Below are 26,471 nucleotides of genomic sequence, written 5' to 3' on the forward strand. Positions count from 1 at the left end.
TTTTTTCAATCATAGTTTGAATATGAAAGACTAATCTAGGGCTGGGCGATATACTGGTAGACACAATGGTAGAAATGACTTTGCTGTGCTACGTGGTCACGAAAACTTCGTTTGCGTGCTTTTAAAGCATTTCAGTTCAAAAGAGAGTGATTTTAAGCTGTTGCAATGCAATCAGCAGTGAAAGAGAACTAATTTCGCTGTTTGCGCGTGCTGAGAGAAAGATTCTGAGCGCTCTCAGAGAGGCGCATTGTGTGAAGTTTGAGAGCATTGAGAGTTAGTTATTTTTGCCGCTTTATAGGCTATGCATGGTTAAATACACACACTTGTATGCGTCAAAATGCCTGTCTTTGCACGTACCCTCATAAGCACAATAATTTAGGTATTAAGTGACAGCAAACAGCTGAGAAAGAAAACACATGTGTAACAGTATACTGAACCTGAGCATTTCTTAAAGTGACAGCAGTCTAATATTCTCGCCGTCTGTCATTCATGTTAATCAAACAACAAAAGATTGGAAATCTCTCACTGCTCTTGACTAAATCACCTCGAGCGTGTCTGAACATCCTGCCCTCTTAAGCTCAGAATGTGCTCCGGTTGTACTGTAAACAATGATGTCTTCTATATTGGTTATCAATTTGAGCCGATTGAGACGCAGAGAATATTAATGATGAGGATCATGCAGAACCTGTGCAAGCACGGCTCTTAATTGTTTGTTTGTTTGTTGTTGTCTCATACTTTTAGATATGCTGTTGTTTGTAAATGCTACTGCTTCTGTTAGCTTTTTATATACGGTTTTATTCTGATTAAAGCTTTAATAAGCACAGCAACAGTACGTGCGTCCATGTATAACGCTTCTTATGCTTCTTTCACATTGCTATGTGAAAATAAGTGTATAAATGGAACAGTTTGTTGGAGCTAATCTGACAATCTGAATGAGACAGGGAGAGAGAGGGAGAAAGAAAGATGCAGAGCAGGGCGACGCGAGGAACAGGATTGAGAACCGCTGCTTTAGAACATTGGTTTTGAAACTGTGAATCCATTAGAATTGTTAGAAGACAGAATCGTGATTCATATATGCACAGATTTTTACGTGCACCCCTAGTTTTATTTTCCTCTTCTCTAAAGAGGTTTATCTGGGTTTGTGATGTAACGGACCCCCGAAGAAGCTCGTTGTAGTCTCTTACCAGCTGTTTTTATAGGCATTAAACTACAAGAATTTTAAAAGACAATGTCTCTGTTTGCATTGAACTTTCAGTGCTGCAACTTTGCAGATATTGTTTATGCTCAAACGGTAACATTACAAACTATCTAACGTTAAAAAAGTGAAATCGCAATCAACCACCTCTTTAATAAAAATAAATATATATTTAGTTTACATGGTGAAGAATATTCAGTTTTATGCATTTGATTAAATTATACAATGTATCTAGCATTTCTTATTCATTTGTTCTTTTAGTTTCCAATTTTTGTATAGACTACTAGTAGTTTTTTATATTGACACTGGTGACAAGAATTATGAATTTTCTATGGTTTTTAAAAAAAAATCAATGGTAACAAAAAAATACCATATTTAGAGTGAAAAAAACAAAAACAAATATATATTACTTATTATTATTATTATTATTACTTTTGTTTTTTTGGAAACCATAATGCTGTTTTTCTGGATTATTTGATGAATAGAATGTTACATATTTTTTTAAATAGAATTATTTGAAAGATAATTTTTATAACAATGTAAAAAGCCTTTATCAAGATAATGTCTCCTTGCTGAATGGAAATTAACATTTCTTTAAATCTCATTTGTTGTTTTCCTTATAAACAGTACCTCATCAAAGTGAATGAAATTAAAACCAAGAAAGGAGTAGACCTGCTACAGAACCTCATCAAACACTACCACTCTCAATGCAAGTAAGTCTGGGGAAAAAAAAAGTTTTTGGAATAATCATGCATTTTTATGGACTTCGGACAAAAAGTCCCTGTAAAGCAAGATATTCAGTCCCCAACAATTCTGTCCAATGTCATGAACCGTACCATAGCAAAATGAAAAAAGTCAACCGTGTGAAGAGAAATCTGTGGGATGGGTAGCACACCTGTGCCTGCTTGGCACCATCTCCATCAGTGTTAAATGTGTGTGTGGTGTGACTGATTGCCTTGCTTTATAGTCACATCCCTCCACGCTCGAGTCTGTCACGCTGTTTTGAGTGTGACTGGAATTTGAGAGAGTGCGAAACCACTGAAAAAAGCGTGAGAGAGGAATAGAGATTCCTTGAGAATTGACAACATTTTTTTTCAGGATTTTTAATTAAAATTTCTCTCTCCCGTCAGTTTCTTTCAGGAGTGTCTGTCTGCAACAGAAAAACTCAAGCAGTACATTGATGCCCTTACAGGACAGCTGAGTGCTGTGAGTGATTCTGCCCATATATCTATCTATCTCACAAGCTTTAAGCTTTAAAACTTCTTTAAACTTCAAACTATTTCAGACAAAAGAAAAAAAATTTAAACTTTCCTGTCAGTCTTTCTCAAGCCAACTTAAAGTTTTTTTTTTTTTATCTAGTTATTATTACTACTACCCAGCCGATTCCATCCATTTAGCTCATTTCTTACAGTACGATGTGATTAAGACTATAGTTTGAAATAGGGAAGAACTGTCCAAATAGTTTTAGCACTTGACACCTCTTTAGCTTTTAAATTTAGCACTATTGTACTAAACTGACATTTCAATCGTAAATGCAGAGCATTTATCTTTAATTAGGGAGTAACGGCTTACTCGAGGAAAGGTAAGAATGCATAAAAAGGTGTTGATTTCTAAACTGGCTTTAAATAATTCAGACAGATAACCTGTATAGCATCTGTCAAGCGATTTGATAGATTAGGCCCTGTATACTCAAAATCCATTCAGACAAACAGGATCAGCCCTGTGTGTGTGTGTGTGTGTGTGTGTGTGTGTTAATGGGAGGCATGGTCATGTGGTGGAGCAGCTAATCGGTATTCAGAACACAACTTTGCAGCAATGAAGCTCAGGATGAGCATGACATTGGTCCCAATCACTCAGTCCATGCTATCATATAGATCCCTGGTGTATTAATATTTCTTCATATACCAGCTCATGAGCAAGGTCTTTATTTTTAAATGAAAAATTATTGAGGATTCTTCACATCCTTTGTTCATTCTCAGCCAAATATATCTCAGTCTCAGTTAGTAGATTTCTCATGCTGAGCAGCGAATGACTTTTGGGCAATTGCTCTGCGTCTTTATGGCATCCCATCATCCCTCAAGCTAACACAGTGCATTCTCAATATCCCTTCATCTCATTCTACGTGCTTTGTATAGTCAGCCCAGATCAATAATTTGTAGGCTAAAAATAATTAAGTCGATCGTATTAATATGTGTAAACCCACAGTGATGTAACCAAGCGGGTTTTTACTTAACAAACCCAAAAGAATCTTAGATATAAAATTTTATCCTGCTAAAAAAAACTTTTTTTATGCATCCTAATGTGGATTAAGCTCTTGGTCTGGTTTAGCTGGTTAATGGCTGATCTCCTAGCTCAACCAGCTGTCAAGCATCCAGTTTTAAGTTCTGTTATCTAAAACTATTACAACATTTTTGTTAAATGAAATAAAGCTGAAATAAAAAATAAATACTAGAAGAAAAACCAACCTAAACTAAAACTGAAATAAAATTTACTGGAATACAAATAAATAAATCACATAACTAAACATTTATTTAAAAAATATATGTTTTTATACTATATAAATAGTTCTAAATTAACGCTGCTAGAAATCAACCAGAACCACATTTTCTTGATGGTAAAAATTTAGATGCTTTTAGTTAACATCCCAGATTTTCAATCTAGACCACGAAGAACCACAACAGAGTGGCTTTTGTTTGCTTTGATCCCGGCGCATCAAGGTTACCAGCCTTCTCCACTCTACCTCACACTGACACAATCAGAGAAAATCTGAGCTGTAAGCAGCTGGTAACAGTAAATTTATGGCTGATAAAGCAGACGCCTTCTTTCAGCTGCAGTGAAGTTGTGAATAACAGACAACTTAATGAAAGAGCCATAGTCTTAACCCAAAGCTTAAGTAATCACGCTTAAAAAACATGGCTGAAGGAATGTTCAAGGAGGAGAGGATGTGTAGGATGTGTTTGGAGGAATTTAAGTCTGTGTGTGTGTGTGTGTTTATATAGATCAAACATAAGCAGGATGATGAGAAAAGACAGCTCTGTTCTCTCAGAGATCAGCTCAGACCGGCTGTGCTGCCTGAATTCAAAGAGGTAAAGAATGACACTCTATTTGCACCTCATTCCCGTTTCACGGGCACACACATTTTTCCTGCTTTGGAATTCACACAAATTTTTCATGCATGCTTTCACCTATTACACTCCCAGTTGTTCAGCTTACAAATTCTAAACAGGTTTTTCTAACACTTCCTTTGTATACAATCTTACATTGTAAGGTTTACTGTAATGGAAGGCTGATATGTATAGTGGAGACTGGGGTAAGTTGTCACAAGGACTATTTCCCAGTGTCTAGTACAATAAACTGCGGCTCTGTTTTCAGTTGTGTATTGTATAGGACTGCAGTATGTTTAACCCACTGCTATGCTCTATGTTTTTCCTGTCTCAAAGTTCACCCACCACTATTGATTCACTCCAGGAAAATCAATAACATGTTATGTTGCAGTGCATGGTGTTATATATAATTTGTCAGGGTAATAAATAGACAAGGTCTTAAGGAGTAATTTGTTAGTCCTATTCAAACATTTAATGGGATTATGGTGGAGGGGGATCAATGTATATTTGTTATTGTCAATCATCTTCTACAATAATTAAAAAAAATGACTGGAATAAATGTGAAAAGCAGCTATTAACATAATTGTTTTTCTAAATGCTTCACTGACAAAATAGCAGTCCAGAAGAGTGAGTCAAGATATTTTTATTTTTTTTAATCAGCATGTGATGTTATCAAACTGTAATTAACCGTAAACACTTGCTTGTGAACTGTCACCTCATATTTCTCACTATAGTTGAAAAACTTTAGCTTGTGATATTATCACTAAGGTTCTGCTGCAAAATGTCTGATTATAATGTTTTTGTTTTCTGAATTTTCTGAAAGCTGTTGATATTTGGAATATTTCGTGTTAAGCATATGTTAAGCTGTCAACAGCATGTTGTCGACTCTTACACTACTTTTATGTAATTATGTACGTTTTTTATTTTTTTCACAAAATGTCAGTTATGGTTTGAAATCATGTCCAGTTAATATTATTTAACCACATCAACTCTGGGGACCCAATGGTGGGTCCAATATTGCATATGCCTAATTCTCAAAAAATCAAAATAACAGCTGAAGTGGTTAACCCGAAATATTCCTTATTTAATTTAATTTAAACTCATTGCATGAGTGACATTCATCATGCATCATGCATTTCCTGCATTTGACTCTTCATCATAAATGTGAGCAGGTACTTCCTCTTAGTTTTAGTACCTCTCTGCATGAATGGTGTGAACTTTGCATGACTTTCTCCTCAGCTTGAGTAGATTCGACCCTACTTTTACAAACTTTGATCATCATTTAAAGGCTTAGTTCAGCCAAAAAGGAAAATTATGTAATTTATAATTCACCCTTATGTCGTTCCAAACCCGTAAGACCTCCATTCATCTTCAGAACAGTTTAAGATATTTTAGATTTAGTCCGAGAGCTCTCAGTCCCTCCATTGAAACTGTGTGTACGGTATACTGTCCATGTCCAGAAAGGTAAGAAAAACATCTTCAAAGTAGTCCATGTGACATCAGAGGGTCAGTTAGTATATTTTGAAGCATCGAAAATACATTTTGGTCCAAAAATAGCAAAAACTACGACTTTATTCAGCATTGTCTTCTCTTCCGTGTCTGTTGTAAGCACGTTCACTGCAGTGTAGTGATATCCGGTTCGCGAACGAATCACTCGATGCTACTGAATCTTCTTTAACCAGGTCACCGAATCGAACTGAATCGTTTGAAACGGTTTGCATCTCCAGTAAGCATTAATCCACAAATGACTTAAGCCGTTAACTTTTTAAATTTGGCTGACACTCCTTCTGAGTTCAAACAAACCAATATCCCGGAGTAATTCATTTACTCAAACACTACACTGACTGAACTGCTGTGAAGAGAGAACAGAAGATGAACACGGAGCCGAGCCAGATAACGAACGAACGAGTGACTCGATCACTCTCGAGTCAAGACCCTGTTGCATCGGTTGTCGGATCACCAGTAGTGATGGGAAGTTCAGTTCTTTTCCGCGAATCGGTTCTTTCTGGCAGGACGCGTCTGACAGAAACGGTTCTTAACTCGTGAACGAGTCAGTCTTTTGTTCGTTATCTGGCTGGGCTCGGTGTTCATCTTCAGTTCTCTCTTCACAGGAGTTCAGTCTGTGTACTGTTTGAGTACATGAATTACTTTGGGATATTGGTTTGTTTGAACTCAGAGGGAGTGTCAGCCACATTAAAAAAGTTAACAGCTTATGTCATTTGTGCATTAATGCGTATTGGAGACGCGAACCGTTTAAAACGATTCAGTTCGATTCGGTGACCTGGTTAAAGAAGATTCAGTAGCATCGAGTGATTCGTTCGCGAACCGGATATCACTACACTGCAGTGAACGTGCTCACAACAGACACGGAAGAGAAGACAATGCTGAATAAAGTCGTAGTTTTTGCTATTTTTGGACCAAAATGTATTTTCGATGCTTCAAAATATACTAACTGACCCTCTGATGTCACATGGACTACTTTGAAGATGTTTTTCTTACCTTTCTGGACATGGACAGTATACCGTACACACAGCTTCAATGGAGGGACTGAGAGCTCTCGGACTAAATCTAAAATATCTTAAACTGTGTTCCGAAGATGAACGGAGGTCTTACGGGTTCGGAACGACATGAGAGTGAGTCATTAATGACATAATTTTCCTTTTTGGCTGAACTAACCCTTTAATCGCCCTCATCTCAGTCTAAGCCTGCATAACTTTTTCACACAATGTTCACACTGCTCTCTTTTTTTTTGTAGAATGAAAGTGAACCGTGACTTATCATATCTAGTTATATGGACTAATTTGATGGTATTTTTGTTTGGTCATTTTTTGAGCTGAGACCCCCTGGTTTATATCAACATTCATTCTATGAAAATGGGCAGTGGGAACATTTTTGTTCCCAAGAACAAAAACAAAATTAAATGATACAGAAACTATTTGTGCAATATCCCATGCATAGTGGCAATGAAAATCAACAAAGCTTTTTGAGCAGAACATATAAACATTCCTGTTTATGTTTCTGTTGTGCAGGACTCCCTAAGCAGACAGACTGTGTACAGCATGCATCAGCTTCAAGGCAACAAGCAATATGGCTCAGATAAATCAGGCTACCTCTACAAGAGGAGTGATGGGTAAATGAATGGATGTTGTAGCGAATGGTTGTGATATTATCAGAGTTCTTTTCCCGGACCCTGCATTCTTTAAACATGAAGTATGATCCGCTCATTCATTAAGATTTCCCTGATAAATCCTTTCGGAAGTGCTCTGGTAGCCCTTCGTATCAAATGATTCATGCTGATGATGCAGCTGTAGGACACGTTGTGCTGGGAGTTACACACATGCATTCACTATATAGCTGTGTGTTGATTGAGAAGAATGTGATGTGGATGCTGTGCTGTAATCTCATTTCTCTGATAGGTTGAGGAAGATGTGGCAGAAGAGGAAATGTACCGTGCAGAACTGCTATCTTACCATCGCTCATGGAACTGTAAGTACTCACATCGTTAGCGGTAAATCTAGCAGTAAGCATTTTTCTTTCTTCTGCTGGTTTTTGTGATAAAATGTAAATGCATCCTGGACATATGTTCAGTTCTACAGTGCAGGCTATATTGCTATGGTAAAACATGGTATAACTTTGGTAAAGCACTCTTCAGGTTTGTAGTGTACCAAATGAAAATGAATGATTTTCTCAGAAATGTCTGTAAGGTCAATGCAGACCAATTAGGACATTTTTTTGTCAAAAACAAGCATATGATATCAATGCACCTTAAAATGGCATTTCACATCTACAATTGTAGTGTTGGAATATGTGGATCTGTCATTTTTGATTTTGTAAAATTGTTTGGATGCTGAATATGACACATTGGACTGTATGAATAGTTTGCTCAGTTTTGTGATTTTTTAAATTATTTTTATATGTACACTACAGCTCTAAAGTTTGGTGTTATAAGATTTATAATGTTTATAAAGTCTCTTTTGCTCACTAAGGCTACATTTATTTCATCAAAATACAATTAAAAAAACAGTAATATACTAAAACAGTAGTGTATTGATTTTATTTAAATACAACTTTACATGTAATTTAATTCTGTGATGGCAAAGCTGAATTTCAGAAAACTGATTCCTCGAATTTTTAGTGTCATGTGATATTTGTATATTTCTTTGTTTCTTTATTAATAATTTTAGTTTTTATTTACTCTTTCATATTTAACTAATTATATTTATCTCATTATTTGACATTTTATGCTTCCATGATGTTTAGTTATGTGTATTTTCAGTAGCTGAAACCTATGCTTATACACAATACAAATGAGATGTAAATGAATGTCTTGATTAGTTATGATATGTAAGTCATGATGTGCTATCGTTTTGTTGCAGCCGAATAAATCACCAGCTAAACTGAATCTCCTCACCTGCCAAGTCAAACCAAGTCTGGAAGACAAGAAGTGCTTTGACCTCATCTCACGTGAGTTAGCCATGCACTCTCTCAGCATATTCCTCAACCAAGAGCTCAGACCCATGTGATATAATAGAAAATAAACCCCATCGAAGGTAGATTTCAGGATCTTCATGTCAAGCTGAAGCATACCAGCCTCAGGCTATTTTTGGTGAAGAGAAATGCTTAATTGTATCTGCATGCATCCATGCATTATTTTGGCCTAAGGTCTCTAGTGACATTATTATGTTACGTAACAATCATGACATGTTTTGCAGTACATATTGGAGTCTGTGAACTAAAGGCAGCTTTTTTTTTTTTTATAGATAATCGCACTTACCATTTTCTGGCTGAGGATGAATCTGATTGTGTGGCGTAAGTGTTTCTTTTGTTTATTCACAGCAACAAATGTTATTCAAATGGCCCTATTTAGTGTGTTGATATTTCAACCTAGAGAACCCACTCAAGCATTTATGTACCTGGATGAGTCATTTAACCATAATTACGCATAACGTCAAGCAATAAAAAGCAACACAAACAATTTTTTCATACTACATTTATGTATAATTATACACAAAATGTGTCTTGAATTAATACAGAGCTATTTTAAATAATGCATTATTGTATTTCCTGGTTGAAATGGTAAGTCTTGAGTAGGATATTTCGGTTACACCTTATTTTATGCTTCCTTTTTACAGAAATTTCAAAGAGCTTGTTGCTTTTTATTTGAATTTTCAACAGGGTTTAAATTACATCCCAGTTGTGAACTATGTTTTGATACTTTCTAATGTGATGCAAGGGATGGGCCATGCATTCTGATTCTCAAAAGCGTATGATTAAAACCTTTTTTTGTCATTTTTCCCATAAGAGAAAAGCACTACATTTTAAAAGTGTAAACTACCATTCAAAAGTCTGGGTTTATATACATTAATGCTACACATTAGATTGATCAAAAATGACAGTAAAGATAAAATAAATTAAATCCAAAAATTCACAGTATTACAGCATCACAGTATTTTTGATCAAATAAACACAGCCTTGGTAAGCACAAGAGTCTTCTTTTAAAAACAATATAAATTTATACCAACCCTAAACTTTTGAATGCATGTGTATATAAAAATGATAAATACACTTGCATAAAGATGATCTCAAAGCTCACAGTCACTCTGATTTCATGGGCTCTTTAAAAAGAAAAGCTTTTACTCTGCCAGACACTGATCTGTCTGAGTCTCAGTCCACCCATGCGACTGTCAGATGAGAATGTGTGGACGGCATCAGATAGGAAAAAGCTTGTATAATTTTCAGCGCACACACACACCTCCCTCAAGCTGACCTTTCCATCTTGACAAAGTAACAGAGTCTCCTCTCTTGGAGAGAAAGCAAAAATATGTAACATTTCTTCCTCTGATGTGGCTGTCTGTACAATGATTGAAGTGCTTGCCATGTCAGATCACAGCCCAGGCTTCCATCTCCAGCTAAATGTCAGAGTTGAAGAGGAGCAAGTGAAGAGATTATTGATAGTCACATTATACCGCACCTTTTTACAAATGAATCCAAGAGCTTATTCACTAAATAGAATTGCACAAAGTGTTGCACTGTTTACATAAATTCCCTGAGCTGTGACCAAGGACGTCTTCTCATTAACTGCTGATGAACTCTGATGTAACCTCTTAGAACAGGATCATTATTAGTCACAAATGACTTTTTCATACATGGTGCCACCTAGGAATGCTGATGTTATTTCGATCTGAAGTTTCTTGTCGCCCTCTAATGGTTATATTTATTTTTTCACCTTACTAAATATATCAGGTGGATATCAGTGCTTACAAACAGTAAGCAGGAAGCTCTAAATGTGGCTCTGGATGAGAGGAAGCCAAGTGGGGAAAACAGTGTTGAGGATCTGACACGAGCCATCACTGAGGATATCCGCCGCCTGCCTGGAAACAACGTTTGCTGTGACTGTGGGGCCCAAGGTGCAAAAATAAAGTGTTTACAGTAACACTCATATTTTTGGACATGCACTTTATATAGGTAGACTCTAAATGTTCAGAATAGCTGCATTTTTTTAGTTACCAGTGCTTACAATTTGACACTCTAGTTCCCCCAGCCTTAAATATTTTATTACACCCTTGTTTATTACAGTGGTTATAACATTGTGAGTCATTAATAGATTTGGTAAATTGTTCCAGAAGACTGTAAAAATGGAATGTGGCAAAGTAAAAAGTGAGTTTGCTCAACTTTTAGCCCCAAAAATCTAAATTCAAGGAGAATGAACAATTCTCACAGACAGTGTTTATATGATAAAGTTCTTTGTGTTTATATTAACAGCGCGCTTGGAATCAAACAGTTTTAGAAATAGAAACTAAGTAGGGTTGGAAAATGCTTTGGAAATGAGCCCCATCTGGCACCTGAGCTGGTCATGTTTTCATGCTGTTTTTTCCAATGCTTGTGCATAAATCATGTTTAATTAAATTAGAATCCAGTGAGTGGACACGGGCGAATGGCCTGCAGGATTTATTGGCACGGTTCCTCTAAGAAATGCTGACGTTTTGAAGAGTTCAGATTTTCCTCGGCTGCACCTTTTGTCTCCTTTCCAAAAAGCATGCGTATGTGTCATTGAATATTACTGGAGCTTTAACGCTGGGCCAGTGTTATTATAGTAATTATTACTATTTTGAGTTAACTTTTACTTTTATATTTTCAGTTTTCATTTTGATTTTAGTTTAAGTTTTAGTATTATAGTTATATAGTAATTATGTGCATTTTCATTTAGTTATCTTTAATATGGCATATAGCTTTAATAGCCAAGTCAACATTTCTAAAACTATTTTAGGTAGTTTTAGGTTTTGGATTTAGCTTTAGTTAACAATAACATCTGACCTTACAGTAACTTTTTATGAGGCTCCCTATTGGTTACTTTTTTACAACATACTTTATTTGTTCCATGTAAATGAGAACAATACTATACTATACTTCAATACTAAAAACATGAGCGATAAAAATGGGTAATCTTGTCAATCAGGTTGTATATATTGTTAATAAGCCTTCATTTACCCCCGTTTCAGCAGCTGATAATGTGTTTTCCTTATATTCTTTCCTTTCAGATCCGACTTGGATCTCTATAAACCTAGGAATCTTGACGTGTATTGAGTGCTCAGGGATCCATCGGGAAATGGGTGTACATTATTCACGTATACAGTCGCTTTCTCTGGACAAACTAGGCACTTCAGAATTGCTGGTGAGGATCTACAGTGCGCAACAGAGCAAAAATAATTCATACACTGTTTACTGTAGCAGGTTTGACTTTAATGTGTTCATGTATAGAGACATATAGAGTTTTTCACAGTATGACAATATCAGCAATTTGTTATGATCTTTACCACTACCCACAGATTTATGGTTCTTTCTCTCTCTTTTGCTCCTCAGTTGGCAAGAAATGTGGGGAATTCAGGTTTTAATGAAATTGTGGAGGCCAAGCTTCCCAGTCCCTCTGTGAAGCCGTCAGCAGAGAGTGGCATGTGAGTGATGAGCAGCCCTGTTATAGCTCTTCAAATGGCAGCCAAATGGTTTCAGCTCTTGGAGTCTCTGTGTCCCCATAGCATCGGGTGTCTTTAGCATTTCCCATAGCATTCGTACCACTCAATTCCCTCTCAATTATGATTTTTTTTTCCCCTCAAAAGAGCACTCTTCTCGACTGGGTCGGCCGTAACCTGTCTGCACACAATTAACCTGTCTGCAGATGGTCCAGAGCTTTTAAATTTGTTTTAAATTGATCATTTATAAAAGTAATTTGAAAGCTGAGGTAGATCCAAATGACTTTAACCTTCAAACTGAACAGTTTGATTTACCCCGCTGTCACGATCAATGGAAGGATGTATGGTTGTTTACACTACTCTCACTAGCTGCTCTAAACTAATAGAGCTATTATTAGATTCTTCCACAGAGCCCTGAAATAACATTCGTATTCATAACTTAACTTCTTTAGGGGTGGTATATAAGAGGAAATGTTTAGTTCACTCCATTGTACGTTTATTTCGGATACTCATTCTACCATCTCCACCCAATCCTGACCCCGTGTTGGAGAACTACACACATTTGGACCGTATGGAAAATGTTGGTGTAGAGGGAATAAACATGGAAATTAAGATTTTCCTTGTTTTGATATCAACACTATGTTTTCAGCATCCATCACTCCAGTCTTCAGTGTCACATGATACTTCAGAAATCATTCTAATATACTGATCTGGTATTCAAGAAACATTTCTTATAGTAATCAATGCTGAAAGCCGAAAAACATTTTTTTTTAAATAGATATCTTTTGTAACAATATTATAAATGTCTGTACTGTAACTTTTAAACAAATTAATGCATCCTTGTGGAATGCAAGTATTACTTTCTTTCAAGAAAAAAAAAATATCACTGGCTCCAAACCTTTGAACAGTAGTTAATACTAGTAATACTAGAAGATCCAGCAGCAAAAATAGCCTGTGCTGCTTTAAGGATCAGAGAGAGGGTGCAAATGGTCACGTAAAACTACATAACAGTAGTTTTTGTTCACGAATCCTTGGATTTTTGATTAACATAACTGCGTTGACTTCAGGCGTACTCTTAAAACGTGGCCCCTTTAAGAGCTCTCGCAGCTGTTATCTGCTGGTGTCTGTCTCAGAGATCAGGGCTGGATTTTTTTTTCCAAATGGCAGTATCTGTAGTGTTTCAACCCACATGTGTCCAACATGGTATCCTGGAAAGAGAGGAGATCTGCACTAATGAGAGCTTCAGTTATGTTGTCTCTTACCGTCTGTGGCTTGTATTGCACTAGCAGACATGGCAGAGATTTTCATTTTTACAATTTCACTGGACGAAAAACAAAAACATATTTTTGGGTATTGACATCTGTTAATTAACTCTGCCATTATTGATAACCGAAAAAGGCAGTGTATTAAAATAGTTGGTGTTATTTTCAGGGCCACACGTAAGGACTTCATACTCTCAAAGTATATGGAGTGGCAGTTTGCACAGCGTAGCTGCTGCTCACCGGAAACAAAACGCAAATATCTGCAGGACGCTGTGCACAGTCGGGATGTGTTCAGCCTCTTACAGCTTTACGCTGAGAGAATGGACTTCAGCCTGCCACTGCCATGTCCCCTACAGGTCAGCAGATACAAATTTCCTGCTTAAAAAGTAGTTCACCTAAAAATGAACTCTACCCAATATCGTCCCAAACCTGTATTACTTACTTTCTTTTGCAGAACTCTAAATAAATAAATAAATAAATAAATGATGTTGGTAACCAAACAGTTCTGTTCCCGTTGACTATTTTTATCTATACAATGGAAGTCAATGGCCACCCAAACCCTTTAATTACTAACATTCTTCAAAATATCTTCCTTTACGTTCCTTAAAAGAAAGAAAGTCATACAGGGTTTGAACGACATGGGGTACTATCCTTTACATGAGGACAGAACATTAATATATTACCTACTATTTCCTTTTTGCATATAATTGCATATTATGTTTTGACAGGAAAAGGGGGAAACTGCACTACACCTAGCCGTCCTATTGTCTGACAGGACTTCACTTCATGTGGCTGACTTCTTGTTCCACAACTGGTCAGTTAGAAAAAAATGACATTGTTATTCTGGAAGAGGCCTTAAAGGAACACTCCACCGTTTTTTGAAAGAGGGCTTATTCACATTATTTCCTACATTTAGATAGGTGGGCAAATGCATTTTTGTGTCAGTGCATGCATTGTTTTAGTTTGAATGGGTCGGCGTTAGCTTAGCACAATGAATGGAATCCTTTGTTGCCAGCTAGCATGGCCTGAGTAAAAGTGATCAAAAAAAAAAAAAAAAACCCACCTAATTACTTCTTGTGGCCTGCGTATTCACAACGAGTACAAATAGCGATCCAGATTAACACTAGGCGATTTCCTAGGCAGATATTGACTTGGGACTATATTATGGGGAAGCACAGGCGAAGCACTGCTGCTTAGGCGAAGCACTGCTACTTCGGTGCAGAGATATCACGCAACACATGAAATCCCACGAATTCCGTCAACATAGCGGCGTGCAACGCGTCAAAAAAAACAGAAGAAGAAGAACATACCGGCGTGACCTGCACCGAGTATCTTCGCTTTTGGATGATTTATTTTGAGAAGTTACAGCAAACATGGTTATTACCTGCATAGCAAAAGGTTGTGAGAACAAGCAAAGGACATACACGAATGTAATGTTTCACAGAATTCCACCTAATGTGGAACTGAGAAATAAATGGCTAGCAGCTCTGGAGATCTGTAGTTCAACGCCTCTCAACAAAATAAAGCAGTATCGTGTTTGCGAAGAACATTTTGCACCAGAGGACTACTTTGAAAACACAGGAAGAACAAAGTGCACATGTAAGTTGTCTTTTATTTCTCTTCCTATATAACCTATATTGCCTGTGAAAACATCAACTCTATGTGAATACAGCTATAATATGGGTCGATCTATACATGCGTCATGATTAAAATAATCACTTACTCTGTGGACAGCTGTCCATTTGGTCCATTCGTGGTGGGGCGTTTTTTCCAGTTCACTTTGTCACACCGGAAAAAAAATCGAGTACTGCAGAATGGATCATCGCCGTGAAATCCTCTGTAGATGTGACACAACTTCGGGCACGCTCATCTTGATCTGACGTGTTGAGCCGGGTCATCAATGGCAAAAACATGTCCCACTCTCTACAGCATAGACACTCTATTTCCGTCGGCATAGATTGGCATATTCCCCCACATTCACACCACCAGTTCATGTTTGCTCTCATCACGAGCGATCGCAACCTCCTTCTCCAGTCGTTCTATTTCCAAAGCACGCAGCTCGTCTTCTGTAAACTCTGGTTCAAATAGGTATGGTTCTGGTTCTTGACTGTCTGAGAAGTCACCCTCTTCGTCTCTCTCAAAATCAGCCATGTTCATCGCCATTCGTGTACTGTAAGGAAAATAGCCAGGCAGCTACTATTCACGCCGGTATGTTGACGGAAGTCGTGGGATTTCATGTGTTGCGTGATATCTCTGCACCGACGTAGCAGTGCTTCGCCTGTGCTTCCCCATAATATAGTCCCAAGTCAATATCTGCCTAGGAAATCGCCTAGTGTTAATCTGGATCGCTATTTGTGCTCGTTGTGAATACGCAGGCCACAAGAAGTAATTAGGTGGGTTTTTTAAATTTTTTTGATCACTTTTACTCAGGCCATGCTAGCTGGCAACAAAGGATTCCATTCATTGTGCTAAGCTAAGCTAACGCCGACCCATTCAAACTAAAACAATGCATGCACTGACGCAAAAATGCATTTGCCCACCTATCTAAATGTAGGAAATAATGTGAATAAGCCCTATTTCAAAAAACGGTGGAGTGTTCCTTTAAATGGTTAGCTCACCCAAAAATGAAAATTAGGCTGAGTTTTACTCACTAGTTTCCAGTGAACTAACCCTCAAAGCAGATTCACATATGGATTATCTTCATCACAACTGCCTTTTCTTCTTCTTTCCTGTTTCAGTAATAATTTGGATGCTCAAACTGTGAAGGGGAACACTGCTTTGCATTATTGCTGTCAGCACAATAAAACCGAGTGCCTTAAACTTCTGCTCAGAGCCAAGGCCAACACTCATATCAGTGAGTGGGACCCTCAAACCACAAAGACATTTTTTACTTTGATTTGTTTCATGCTTAATAATGTGTTTGCTTACTTGTCCAGTTTTCAATTTTAAGTTGTCTCTGTTGTAATAGGTAAAGTTTTTAAAATAAAAAAATTACACACTTCAGATTTAACACTGATACTATATAGGGCTTTGTCAGCATCTTATTAGTCATTGTTAAAGGAAGGAAGCTTGTTATGTTCTTCTGTTGGCTCATTCGTCAGGAGTTGATTACAGAGCAGGATGGTCATTGTGCTGATGATTATTGCTGTTCTGTGATAGAGAATGATAATGGAGAGACAGGGTTGGACATGGCTCGCAGACTGAAGCACACACTGTGTGAGGAGCTGGTGAGTCAAAGAGCTTTTCAGCAGTGACTTGTTAAAACAAGTCTTAATTTCTATGATATTCATGTGGGTGAGAGTTGTATATTTCACTTTTATTGAACCAAATGTTCAAAAGTGCTATATCAAGGTCATGGTCTTTTTCTATAAGTGAGGTTCCGACACACTTTGGCCAATGCATTTCAATAGCTTTTCAGACACTGATAAATAGATAAGGATTTCTTTTAAATTCATTCACAACGTGATAGCATGAGTATAAAGAGTATATTTACTCTATAAATGTTAGTCATTTGTATAGTGATTTTAATAGTTTCATGACATTTCCATGCCTGGAAATCACAATGTAGTGTAATATATTTTATCATATAAATAGCTATAATTACTATTGCTAGAAAAAATGTGTTTCTAAACCATACACTACCATTCATAACTTGTGTTAGATTTGTAATGTTTTTGAAAGTCTCTTACGCTCATCAAGGCTGCATTCATTAGATCAAAAATACAGTAAAAAACAATAATATTGTGAAATATAATTATGGTTAAAAAAAACTGCTTTCTATGTTAATATATTTTAATTTATTCCAGTGAATGGCAAAGCTGAATTTTCAGCATTACTCTAGTCTTGTCAAATGATTTTTCAGAAATCATTCTAATATGCTGAATTAATGCTCAAGAAACATTATAAATTTTTTAATGCTGAAAAAGTTGTTCTTGTTTTTCCTTCAGGATTCTTTAAAGAATTTAAAGTAAAACATTTTTTTTTTATTTCAAATAGATATCTTCTGTTACATTTTAAATGTCTATGCTGTCACTTTTTATTTAATGTATCTTTGCTGAATAAAGGTATTACATAAATAATAAAAATAAAGTATAAATAATAACAAGGTATCATATAAAGAATAAAAATCTCTGACCCCAGTAGTATAGGGTACATAATGAAAAAATGTTCTACAGACATAGATTAAAGTAATAAGAGTAATTGTTTAAACTTGTTACTGTGCAGTGTTACTGCAGACTAAAGAAAAATATCCTAGCAATCTCTATTTTTAAACTGATCTTTAAAAATATTATCCAATGATACAAATACCCAGAAGGCATGTAAAAAGGAATTGGTCAAAAAGTCACTGATCCACATGTCAAAGTAATGATGTGTCATGTTCAGATCCACCAATCGCAGAACAACCTGTTCAACATGCACGTGCACGTGGAGTATGAGTGGAGACTCCGGCAAGATGACCTTTATGAGAGTGACGATGACTTAGATGACAAGGTAACAACATAAGAAGACTACTCCAATCATATCTTAATAGAATATTCTTGCATAAAGTGCTAAAGCATAATACATAAAACACCATATTTGTGTATCATGCAATTCATTGTCCAATGTGTAACAGTGATGGTCCATTTTTGTAGATGGGCCCAGTGAAAAAGGAGCGCTTAGGACGGCCATTCAGCTTGTATCACAGTGGCTCTGCCTCTCACGGTGGAGGAGGAAGTAGTGGAGGGGGGTTGTTCAACGTGGGCCGGAGGCTGGCAATGGCCCGGGGAGAAAACCGGAGAGAGGTGTACGCCAATCCCAACTCTCAGACACGTAGCCTCGACAGTCCCCCTCCGCCACCCCCTTCATCACCCGCACCACCACTGCCACCTCGAGTCAGAGGTGGGAAACTTCTCTTTTTTTCTCTGCTCTTCTCTACTACAGTCTTGTTTACTCTCCTCGTGTCCTTTCCAGCTCCAAACATCCCCCCACCTCCCCCTCCTATGAGCTCACCTGATGGCTGGATGTCCCATGAAGTGAGCAGCAGTAAGAAACGAACCCCTCCTCCCCCTCTTATCATCCGACACAAGCGCACCTATTCTGAGCCCGACCCTCACATGCCCCCCAGCCCCCACTCTACAAGGCAGGAACCAACAGGTACGTGACAAACTTGGAATGATGTATGTCAGATGGTTCCCATTCACTGGTCAATAGGTGTGAAGACCCTGCATGCATAATTTATTGTCATGTTTACAAGCTGTATAAATATGTTTTGTTTAACTTTCTTGTATAGATTATGGAGTTCCTGCAGGTCAGAGAAGCTTTGGTGGTCCAGACTCACCTTTCCAGAAGTGTGTGTAAGTGCTTTTTGAAGCCACAAATGCTGACATCTCACAGTGTTTTAAAATAAAAGCATTAGCAGGCAAATATAATGATTTAGGGTAACACTTTATTATAATGTTCAGCTGTAAGTCATTTATAAGTGATTAGTTAATGATAAACTAATCATTTACAAAACATTCATAAGTGATTAAAAAGTGATATGCTAAAAAATGTGTTTTTTTGTTAATTTACTAGTAATTTACAAGTAATTAGTTAATGATGAACTAATAATTTACAAAAAATTATGCATTCATAAATGATTAATAAGTGATATGTTAATATTTGTATCTATGTTTTATAGATTAAGTTATACATAATTTAAGTGATTAGATGATGATTAACTAATCATTTACAAAACATGACTTTACATTCACAAATGATTATTAAGTAATATGCTAATGAACGATTTACAAATCTGTCGTAAGTTGTCTTAAAAAAAGCATCATGAAATAATCAAACAGATCCTTAGTAAATGTTTAATAGTTACTAGTTAAGTTACCAGTTAATATATTATTAATCACTTATAAATCATTGTAATGTCAACTGTGCCATCATCTCAATAAACATTTGTTAATTATGAACAAATGATCAAGTCAAGTCAAGCATTATTGTCATTCCGCTTCATGTGTGAACATACAGTGGAACGAAATGTTGTGCCTCACAGGACCACGGTGCTACATAAATACAGACATACAACAATGAAGTAAAACAGTATAAACCTATACAAAAACTAACTTACTGACAGATTGTGTTTGGGGGTGGAGGAGGTGAGATGGTCCATGTTTCAGGAGGTAGTGGCCTTGTGTGGGGTTTCAGAAGAAAGTGTTATGATTTGAGTTCAGGGCTCTCACAGCCTTGGGGAAAAAGCTGTTGAGCAGTCTGGCAGAGCAGGCTCTGATGCTCCGGTATTGTCTTCCTAATGGTAGGAGCTAGAAGAGACTGTGTGAGGGATGGGTGGGGTCCTTCATGATACTGTTGGCTTTGTTGGAGCATTGTGTAAGGAAAATGTCCAGGATGGAAGGGAGAGGGGCACCTATGATCTTTGCAGCTGTGTTCATTGTCCACTGTCCACTGGAGGGCCTTGCGGTCTGCTGCACTACAGTTCTCATACCAGACAGTGATGCAGCTGGTCAGCACACTCTCAATGGTACCCCTGTAGAATGTGGTGAGGATGGGTGGAGGGGGACTTGCTCTGCTCAGCCGGTGGAGAAAGTGTAGGTGCTGTTGTGCCTTCTTGGAGAGTGACATTGTGTTGCTGGTCCAGGTGAGATCCTCTTTTATGTGCACCCCCAGGAATTTAGTGCTGCTGACTCTATCCACAGTCGAGCTGTTGATGATCAGTGGGGGGTGGTCAACGTAGTTTCTCCTGAAGTCCATCACAACCTCCTTTGTCTTCCCCACATTGAGGGACAGGTTGTTAGTACCACGCCATTCAGTCAGCATTGCCACTTCCTCTCTGTAATGTGTTTCATCACTGTTGCTGATGAGACCTACCACCATAGAGTCAACATTTCAAAGCACTTCATCATGCTGATTGGAGTCAGTGCTATGGGATGGTAGTCATTTAGACAGGACACTGGTAATTTCTTTGGTACCGGTATGATTGTTGTGGATTTGAGACATGTGGGGACGACTGCGTGGGGAGGAGGTGTTGAAGATATCTGCTAGGTCATCTGTCAACTGTACAGCACAATACTATTCTTTCCAGTATTCGCCCAATACGATACTTTCATTTTTGGTACTTGCCGATACCGAGTACTGATACCGATATTTTTATTGCATTTGCTAATTTTTTAAATATTGGGTACAAAACCCAGAAGAGTATGTATAATGTTAGCTGGTTAACTTCATTTATAAAATAGATACAGTCAAACCAAAATGTATTCAGACACCTTCAACATTTCTCACATTATCACAGTTTATTTTCTATAGTTTAGAAGATAGTAATAAAATATGACAAGAACTCACAGAACAAATTCAGCTTGATAATGTTAGATAACTTTGATAGAAAGGTGTGTAATGGATTGCAATCAACCAACAATTATTCAGGCAGCTTTTAGTGTGACAGTACTTGAGTGCATCTGGGAGGGATGTGTGTTCATCACAGGACTGTGGCGGGGGCTTGTAGTCAAGATGGGCTGAATGTCTTGCCACAGGCTCCGTGTGTCTCTGCTTTCTGTGAACAGATTGTTGATTTTTTTGAGCATTTGACTGTTTTGCATTTTTGATGCCACATGACAGCTGTTGCTCTTGCTGTTTTGAGGGCTGCTTTATCTCCTGATCTGAATGCTTCATCTCTGGGCTTTAGAAGCCCTCTGCTGTCATCCACGGCTTCTGGTTTGCACGTGTAGTGATGGTCTTGGTGACTGTCACATCATCAATGTACTTTTTGAGTACTCACAGATCCAGTGTACTCCTGCAGTTCTGTGTGGTTGTTGTACGTAGGTGGCTGCCTCTTTAAACATATTTTTTAACCGGTTTTGTGAGTTTCAGAAGTGGTCTGCATTCTGGAATTGGCATAACAGATATGTGATCCGAGTACCCAAAGGGGGGGGGGGGGGTACAGCCTTGTATGCGTTCTTTTCTGTTTTGTAAACAAAGTTCACATTTTGGTAGAACTTTGGCAAAACTGTCCAAGTTTGTGTTGTTGAAGTATGTGTGGTTGAGGTTTTTGTGGTTGAAATCACTAGCTATAATGAAAAAGCCATAGGGGATCTTTGTTTGCTGTTCGCTGATGGTGCTGTACAGCTCGCGAAGCACGCCCTTGGTGTTTGCAGCTGGGGAAATGCAAACTGCGACAATATCAATGGCCGTGAACTCCCGTGGCAGATAGAAGGGTCGACACTTTACAAACATAAACTCCACCAGCGATGAACAGTGTTTTGTCACTACTACAGCATTGTTATATTACTCTTTGTTGATGTACTCATACAAGTCACCCCCGAAAGTCTTACCAGACAGTGCTGTATCTCTGTCCACTCTGTAGCAGATTAACCCATGCATCTGAACAGCAGAGTCCAGGATGTTGTCGTTAAGCCAGGATTCAGTGAAAACAAACACCCAACAATCCCTTGTCTCAAGCTGTGTAGCCTTTAGCCTAGTTCGTGTGCCTCCATACTTGCCACACTTCTGTGCCCTCTCACACCGCCGGCATCGTCGTTTTGTGTGGGTAGAGTCAGTATGCTGAGGTCCCGGGGTTCAGCTTCAGCAGTAGACAGAGGCCTCGTAGCTTCTCAGAAGTCACTGGCGAAAGCTGATGTTTGTATACACTGCCAATTTCCAGAAGGCTCTGCCGATTATAGATACATTTCTGATGACTTTGCGATAAGGTGAGACTGTTCGAAGACTAGGAAACAAGACTAACAGACATAAAAACACAGTTTTTGGGACCGTGTAGCCCCTGAGTCTGACCGTGCCGCCATCTTGGATTGTTCAAGATGTCCAAATACTCCAAATGATGATTAAACCATTAGTTAATGATCAGTATAGAATTGATGTATGTTTCGTTAAGCAATTTCATGAAAGTTCTGAAAATGCAGCTTTGCCATGACAGGAGTAAATTACATTTTCAAATATATTAAAGGTGCACTAAGCGATTTTTGGAAAACACTTTTGACCACAGTGTTGAACCTAGTCCCAATACACACTCGCAGCCAATCAGCAGTAAGAGGCGTGTCTAGTAATGATAGGGAGAAGAGCGCTCAGTGAGTACACAGGACCGATATTAACAGATTGACTATAGATAGTGAGAGATGCAATAAAAAAAGGGGGGAACATTTTGGAAAAACAAAACATTAAAAAGAAGGGTTACGGTAAAAGGTAGGACTGTGTAAATGTTGAAGCAGCTTTCCAGAAGTGGAGAGAACTAAAGGAGCGGGAAGGCCTGGAATCTGATTTTTTTTTTTCAAGAATAATAAATTATTTGCTCTCAGGTGAATAAATGTGTAAATGACTTACAGTCAGGGGATTCCAGTGGGTTGCGTTAAACCCTTTCTCTCATCAGCACAGACTTGTGATCTGTGTGGAGTGTGTGGGATCTAGTGATAATGTGTTCCGGTTTTACCCTCAACTCGATTGCACAGTGTTAAAATACTCCATGTGTGTCAGAGAAGACATCTGTCTACACTCTCACCAGTCAGCCTTAACATTGCAGTACACACTATAAAATATTCAAAACCTGTTGCGTAAACACTTGAATAAATCATTTACAAAGCTTTCGTCCTCCCCTAATCTAGTGTAAACAATTCATCACTTGTAAATGTGTTACTCATCATTTGTAGATCTTTTTACCTGTTACAAATGATCTGTAGGTGTATACAAGGCAGGGCTCCGAACTGGTTCAAGGAACGAAAACGAAAACCGGAAACAAACGAAATTTGACAGGAACAGAACCAGAAACAGAAACGAAATAAAATGTTATAGTTCCGAACAGAATCGAAAATTTGAAATGGCCGATAACCGGGTAATAACGTTATTTTATCGTTCCATTTAATATTTGAAATTTGCTGTCAACCAATCACGAATTCCAGTAGACTCCGGCACATTTAAATGTGATGCTGAAGCCAACGAGTGAAATGTCTGCTCAGCATCATAGGAGAGTCTTAATGACAATGCACCGCCTTCAGGGCCGGATTAAGATGAAATTAGGCCTGATGACACAGCGCAAAAATGGCCTTTTTATCTCGGCTTTGGTGCATGTGCATTCGACCCTTGTACGACAAAAGCTCGTACAAGCTCTGCTGATTCATTCACAGTCACCGGTTTCAGAGTGCTCATGAATGCAGCAAACTGAATCAGCTAATTTTGACCGATTAATAATCAGTTAAACGGTTTAAAAAGTCATTTATTTATTTTCAGTAAATTATCAAAATATTTAAAAAGGTTTGCTGCATGGTTAAAATACGCTACGCGCATTATGTATATAGAGAGTGAGAGAGAGAGAGAGAGAGAGAGATAAAGAGGGAGAGAGAACTTGTATAGCCTATACGTTTTTTAGAGAAAAAAAAATATTTCATTCAGAAATAGACATAATGCAGACAAAATGTTTACAAACATTAGGCTATAAACACTAGGCTATTTTGTATAATCATTTGTCATTCAAATACATCGTGAATAAGGAAACTTTGATTTTGTGTTAAATGAGAGACCCGCTGGTTTCAGTTTCATTTTAGCCTAAATTAATTAGTTTTAGTTTGTCGTTAATATTGCTATAGCTTCTTATAATTGAAATGATTTGTTGTGGAGTGAGGGGAACTAAAATAGCCTAGCGGAGCTTCTCAAATTTTCTGGAAGCTGAACAGTTTTCATTTGCTATATTAACCTCATGATAATTATTAGAATGAAATTTGGAGTCCAACATTCGGACGCATATACAGCGTTACTTATTATACATTTACTATTATTCTATATTCTTTATATTAAATAACATTTTAGCATCCAGATACGTCGGGAACATGGAAATATTTAGATTTGTGCCGAATGAGCGAGGTAGGCATCAGCTTCACCTTAGATTAATTTGTTTTTGGATTGACGTTTTTATAGCCTAAACTAATAACTGTTTTTATAATGTTTTTAAACATTTTGCTTTAGACTACAGGCATTTTAGCCTTTATTATTTCGGAAGTAATAGGGCTAATAATGCGACGTGAGCCGTGACTTTTTTTTTTTTTTTACTCTTATTTACGCAATCTTATAATTAAATATCTTAAAAATACTTTGTCTTTAAAGTGTTGATAGATTTTTTTTTTTAAGTATCTTACATTTGGCCAAAATCTAGAGATGATGATGCTGTAGCCTACTGACTGTGACTAAGCCTTAGATCTCTATTTTTTCCTTTTCTTTTTGAGTAAAGAAAATGCTATACTTTATTATTATTATTATTATTAGGCAAATAATATTCATTTTATTCAAATAATAATGTTATTAACCGGTATTTCTTCCACCCGAACCGGTTTCGGAACAGTAATAATATCAGAGGAACGCAGAACAGAAACCTTAAAATATCGATTCTGCCCGGATTGAACCGATTGATTTTTTTTTTCTTTCTGCATCCCCTAATCTAAAGTGTAAACTACTCATCAGTTGAGTTACTAAATGTTTTACAAACCTGCCGGTTATAGGTTGTGTGTGTGTATACACACTGGGGGGAAAGATCTACAAATGATGAGTAAAATATTTACAAGTGATGAGTAGTTTACACTTTAGATTAGGGGATGCAGAAAGCTTTGTAAATGATTTATTCATGCATCTACACAACAGGTTTTGAATAGTTTGTAGTGTGTACTGCTTTGTAAGAGCTGACTGGTGAGGGTGTACAGATGTCTTCTCTGACACACATGGAGTATTTATTAACTAGTAACTTATTAACCCTTTACTAAGGAACTGTATGATTATTTCATGATATGCTATTTTTTAAGATAACTTATGACAGATTTGTAAATCATTAGCATCCACACACACACACACACACACACACACACACACACACACACACATTATATACATCATACTGTGTATATATATATATATATATATATATATATATATATATATATATATATATATATATATATATTGCACACACACACACACATCAATCATCTACTAAAGAAATTACTGTGCTACACTGTCATGATTATACTTTTACAGTAAACTGCATTGTTTATATAAAATACAGTGCAATGCAATACTGTATATTGGTCCTTATTGACACATACTGATTGTAAGACTGTCTGTTTCAGCTCAGGTTCTCCCAAATACACCATGTCTACTCTCAACTCCTTATCTGAGCTACCAGAACGAGGTAATTCTTTAAGTGTCTAGTCATCTTTCCACTATATTGTTTCCAGTTAAGTTGTTTTGCTTATCACAGCTCATGGCTTTTGTTACGATGTGTTGTGGCTGTAATCTCTCTCAGCAGGCTTTCGAGCAGATGGGGAGAGCAGCTCGTCTCACTTGCTGTACCAAACCCCACAGCCCATCAGCAGCGGCGGGCGGCATGCCGCAGCCCCGGCCCCAGCCCCGGCCCCGGCCCTGTCCCCCACCTCCCCGCGCTCCTTCAGCCTGGAGACTAACGGCAGCTCCTCTTCCTCCTGCCAAACTGCTCCTCACCCACTGCCCAGAAAAATTCTAGTGAGAACGGAAACCATGAGAAATGCATGAACTAGAGAGATTAATATCATATTGCTCACACATTGTTCTTTCATAGCTCAGGAGTTTTAATGGTCTCAATGTTTCTTCTTAAGGAAAATCTAAATATACTTCACTTGGGGGGTGGGTTTCTTAGAAGACAACAAGAACCTTAAGAGTAAAAAAAACTAATTTACAGTTAATTATTTAATTTGGGTTACTATGTTATTTTTATGTTTTTGTCATAGTCTCACATATGCTCACCGTGTTACATTGTTTTATTTGTCTTTTGTGTCACATAATCCACATTCATTGTGTGTTTTGCTTCTAACTTCACCTTTCCCAGCTGTTTTACATCAATCAATTTACCAGCACCAAACCAGCTTAAACCAGACTGTGTCCACATGGGAATTAATGCTGGTCTGAGCTGGAGGAATGTTATTTAGTTTGTCTT

The 26,471-nt window shown here is 37.5% G+C and overlaps 1 protein-coding gene across 1 annotated transcript in view; it reads left to right on the plus strand.

Moving 5' to 3' along the window:
* The window catches only part of unm_sa1614 (un-named sa1614), a 40,339-nt gene that overhangs the window by 11,840 nt on the left and 2,028 nt on the right, over window positions 1-26,471 (plus strand). Inside the window, exons 7-26 of the mRNA XM_059538417.1 lie at window positions 1,823-1,908; window positions 2,326-2,401; window positions 4,195-4,281; window positions 7,329-7,429; window positions 7,716-7,785; window positions 8,676-8,763; window positions 9,060-9,108; window positions 10,543-10,706; window positions 11,838-11,971; window positions 12,160-12,251; window positions 13,698-13,884; window positions 14,257-14,342; window positions 16,267-16,382; window positions 16,688-16,755; window positions 17,912-18,019; window positions 18,163-18,409; window positions 18,482-18,664; window positions 18,801-18,864; window positions 25,630-25,691; window positions 25,806-26,020. Of these exons, the coding sequence (XP_059394400.1) occupies window positions 1,823-1,908; window positions 2,326-2,401; window positions 4,195-4,281; window positions 7,329-7,429; window positions 7,716-7,785; window positions 8,676-8,763; window positions 9,060-9,108; window positions 10,543-10,706; window positions 11,838-11,971; window positions 12,160-12,251; window positions 13,698-13,884; window positions 14,257-14,342; window positions 16,267-16,382; window positions 16,688-16,755; window positions 17,912-18,019; window positions 18,163-18,409; window positions 18,482-18,664; window positions 18,801-18,864; window positions 25,630-25,691; window positions 25,806-26,020 (2,283 nt within the window). The remainder of the gene's footprint in view (window positions 1-1,822; window positions 1,909-2,325; window positions 2,402-4,194; window positions 4,282-7,328; window positions 7,430-7,715; window positions 7,786-8,675; window positions 8,764-9,059; window positions 9,109-10,542; window positions 10,707-11,837; window positions 11,972-12,159; window positions 12,252-13,697; window positions 13,885-14,256; window positions 14,343-16,266; window positions 16,383-16,687; window positions 16,756-17,911; window positions 18,020-18,162; window positions 18,410-18,481; window positions 18,665-18,800; window positions 18,865-25,629; window positions 25,692-25,805; window positions 26,021-26,471) is intronic.

Source organism: Carassius carassius, chromosome 44, assembly GCF_963082965.1.
Source record: "Carassius carassius chromosome 44, fCarCar2.1, whole genome shotgun sequence".
Classification (NCBI taxonomy): Eukaryota; Metazoa; Chordata; class Actinopteri; order Cypriniformes; family Cyprinidae; genus Carassius; species Carassius carassius.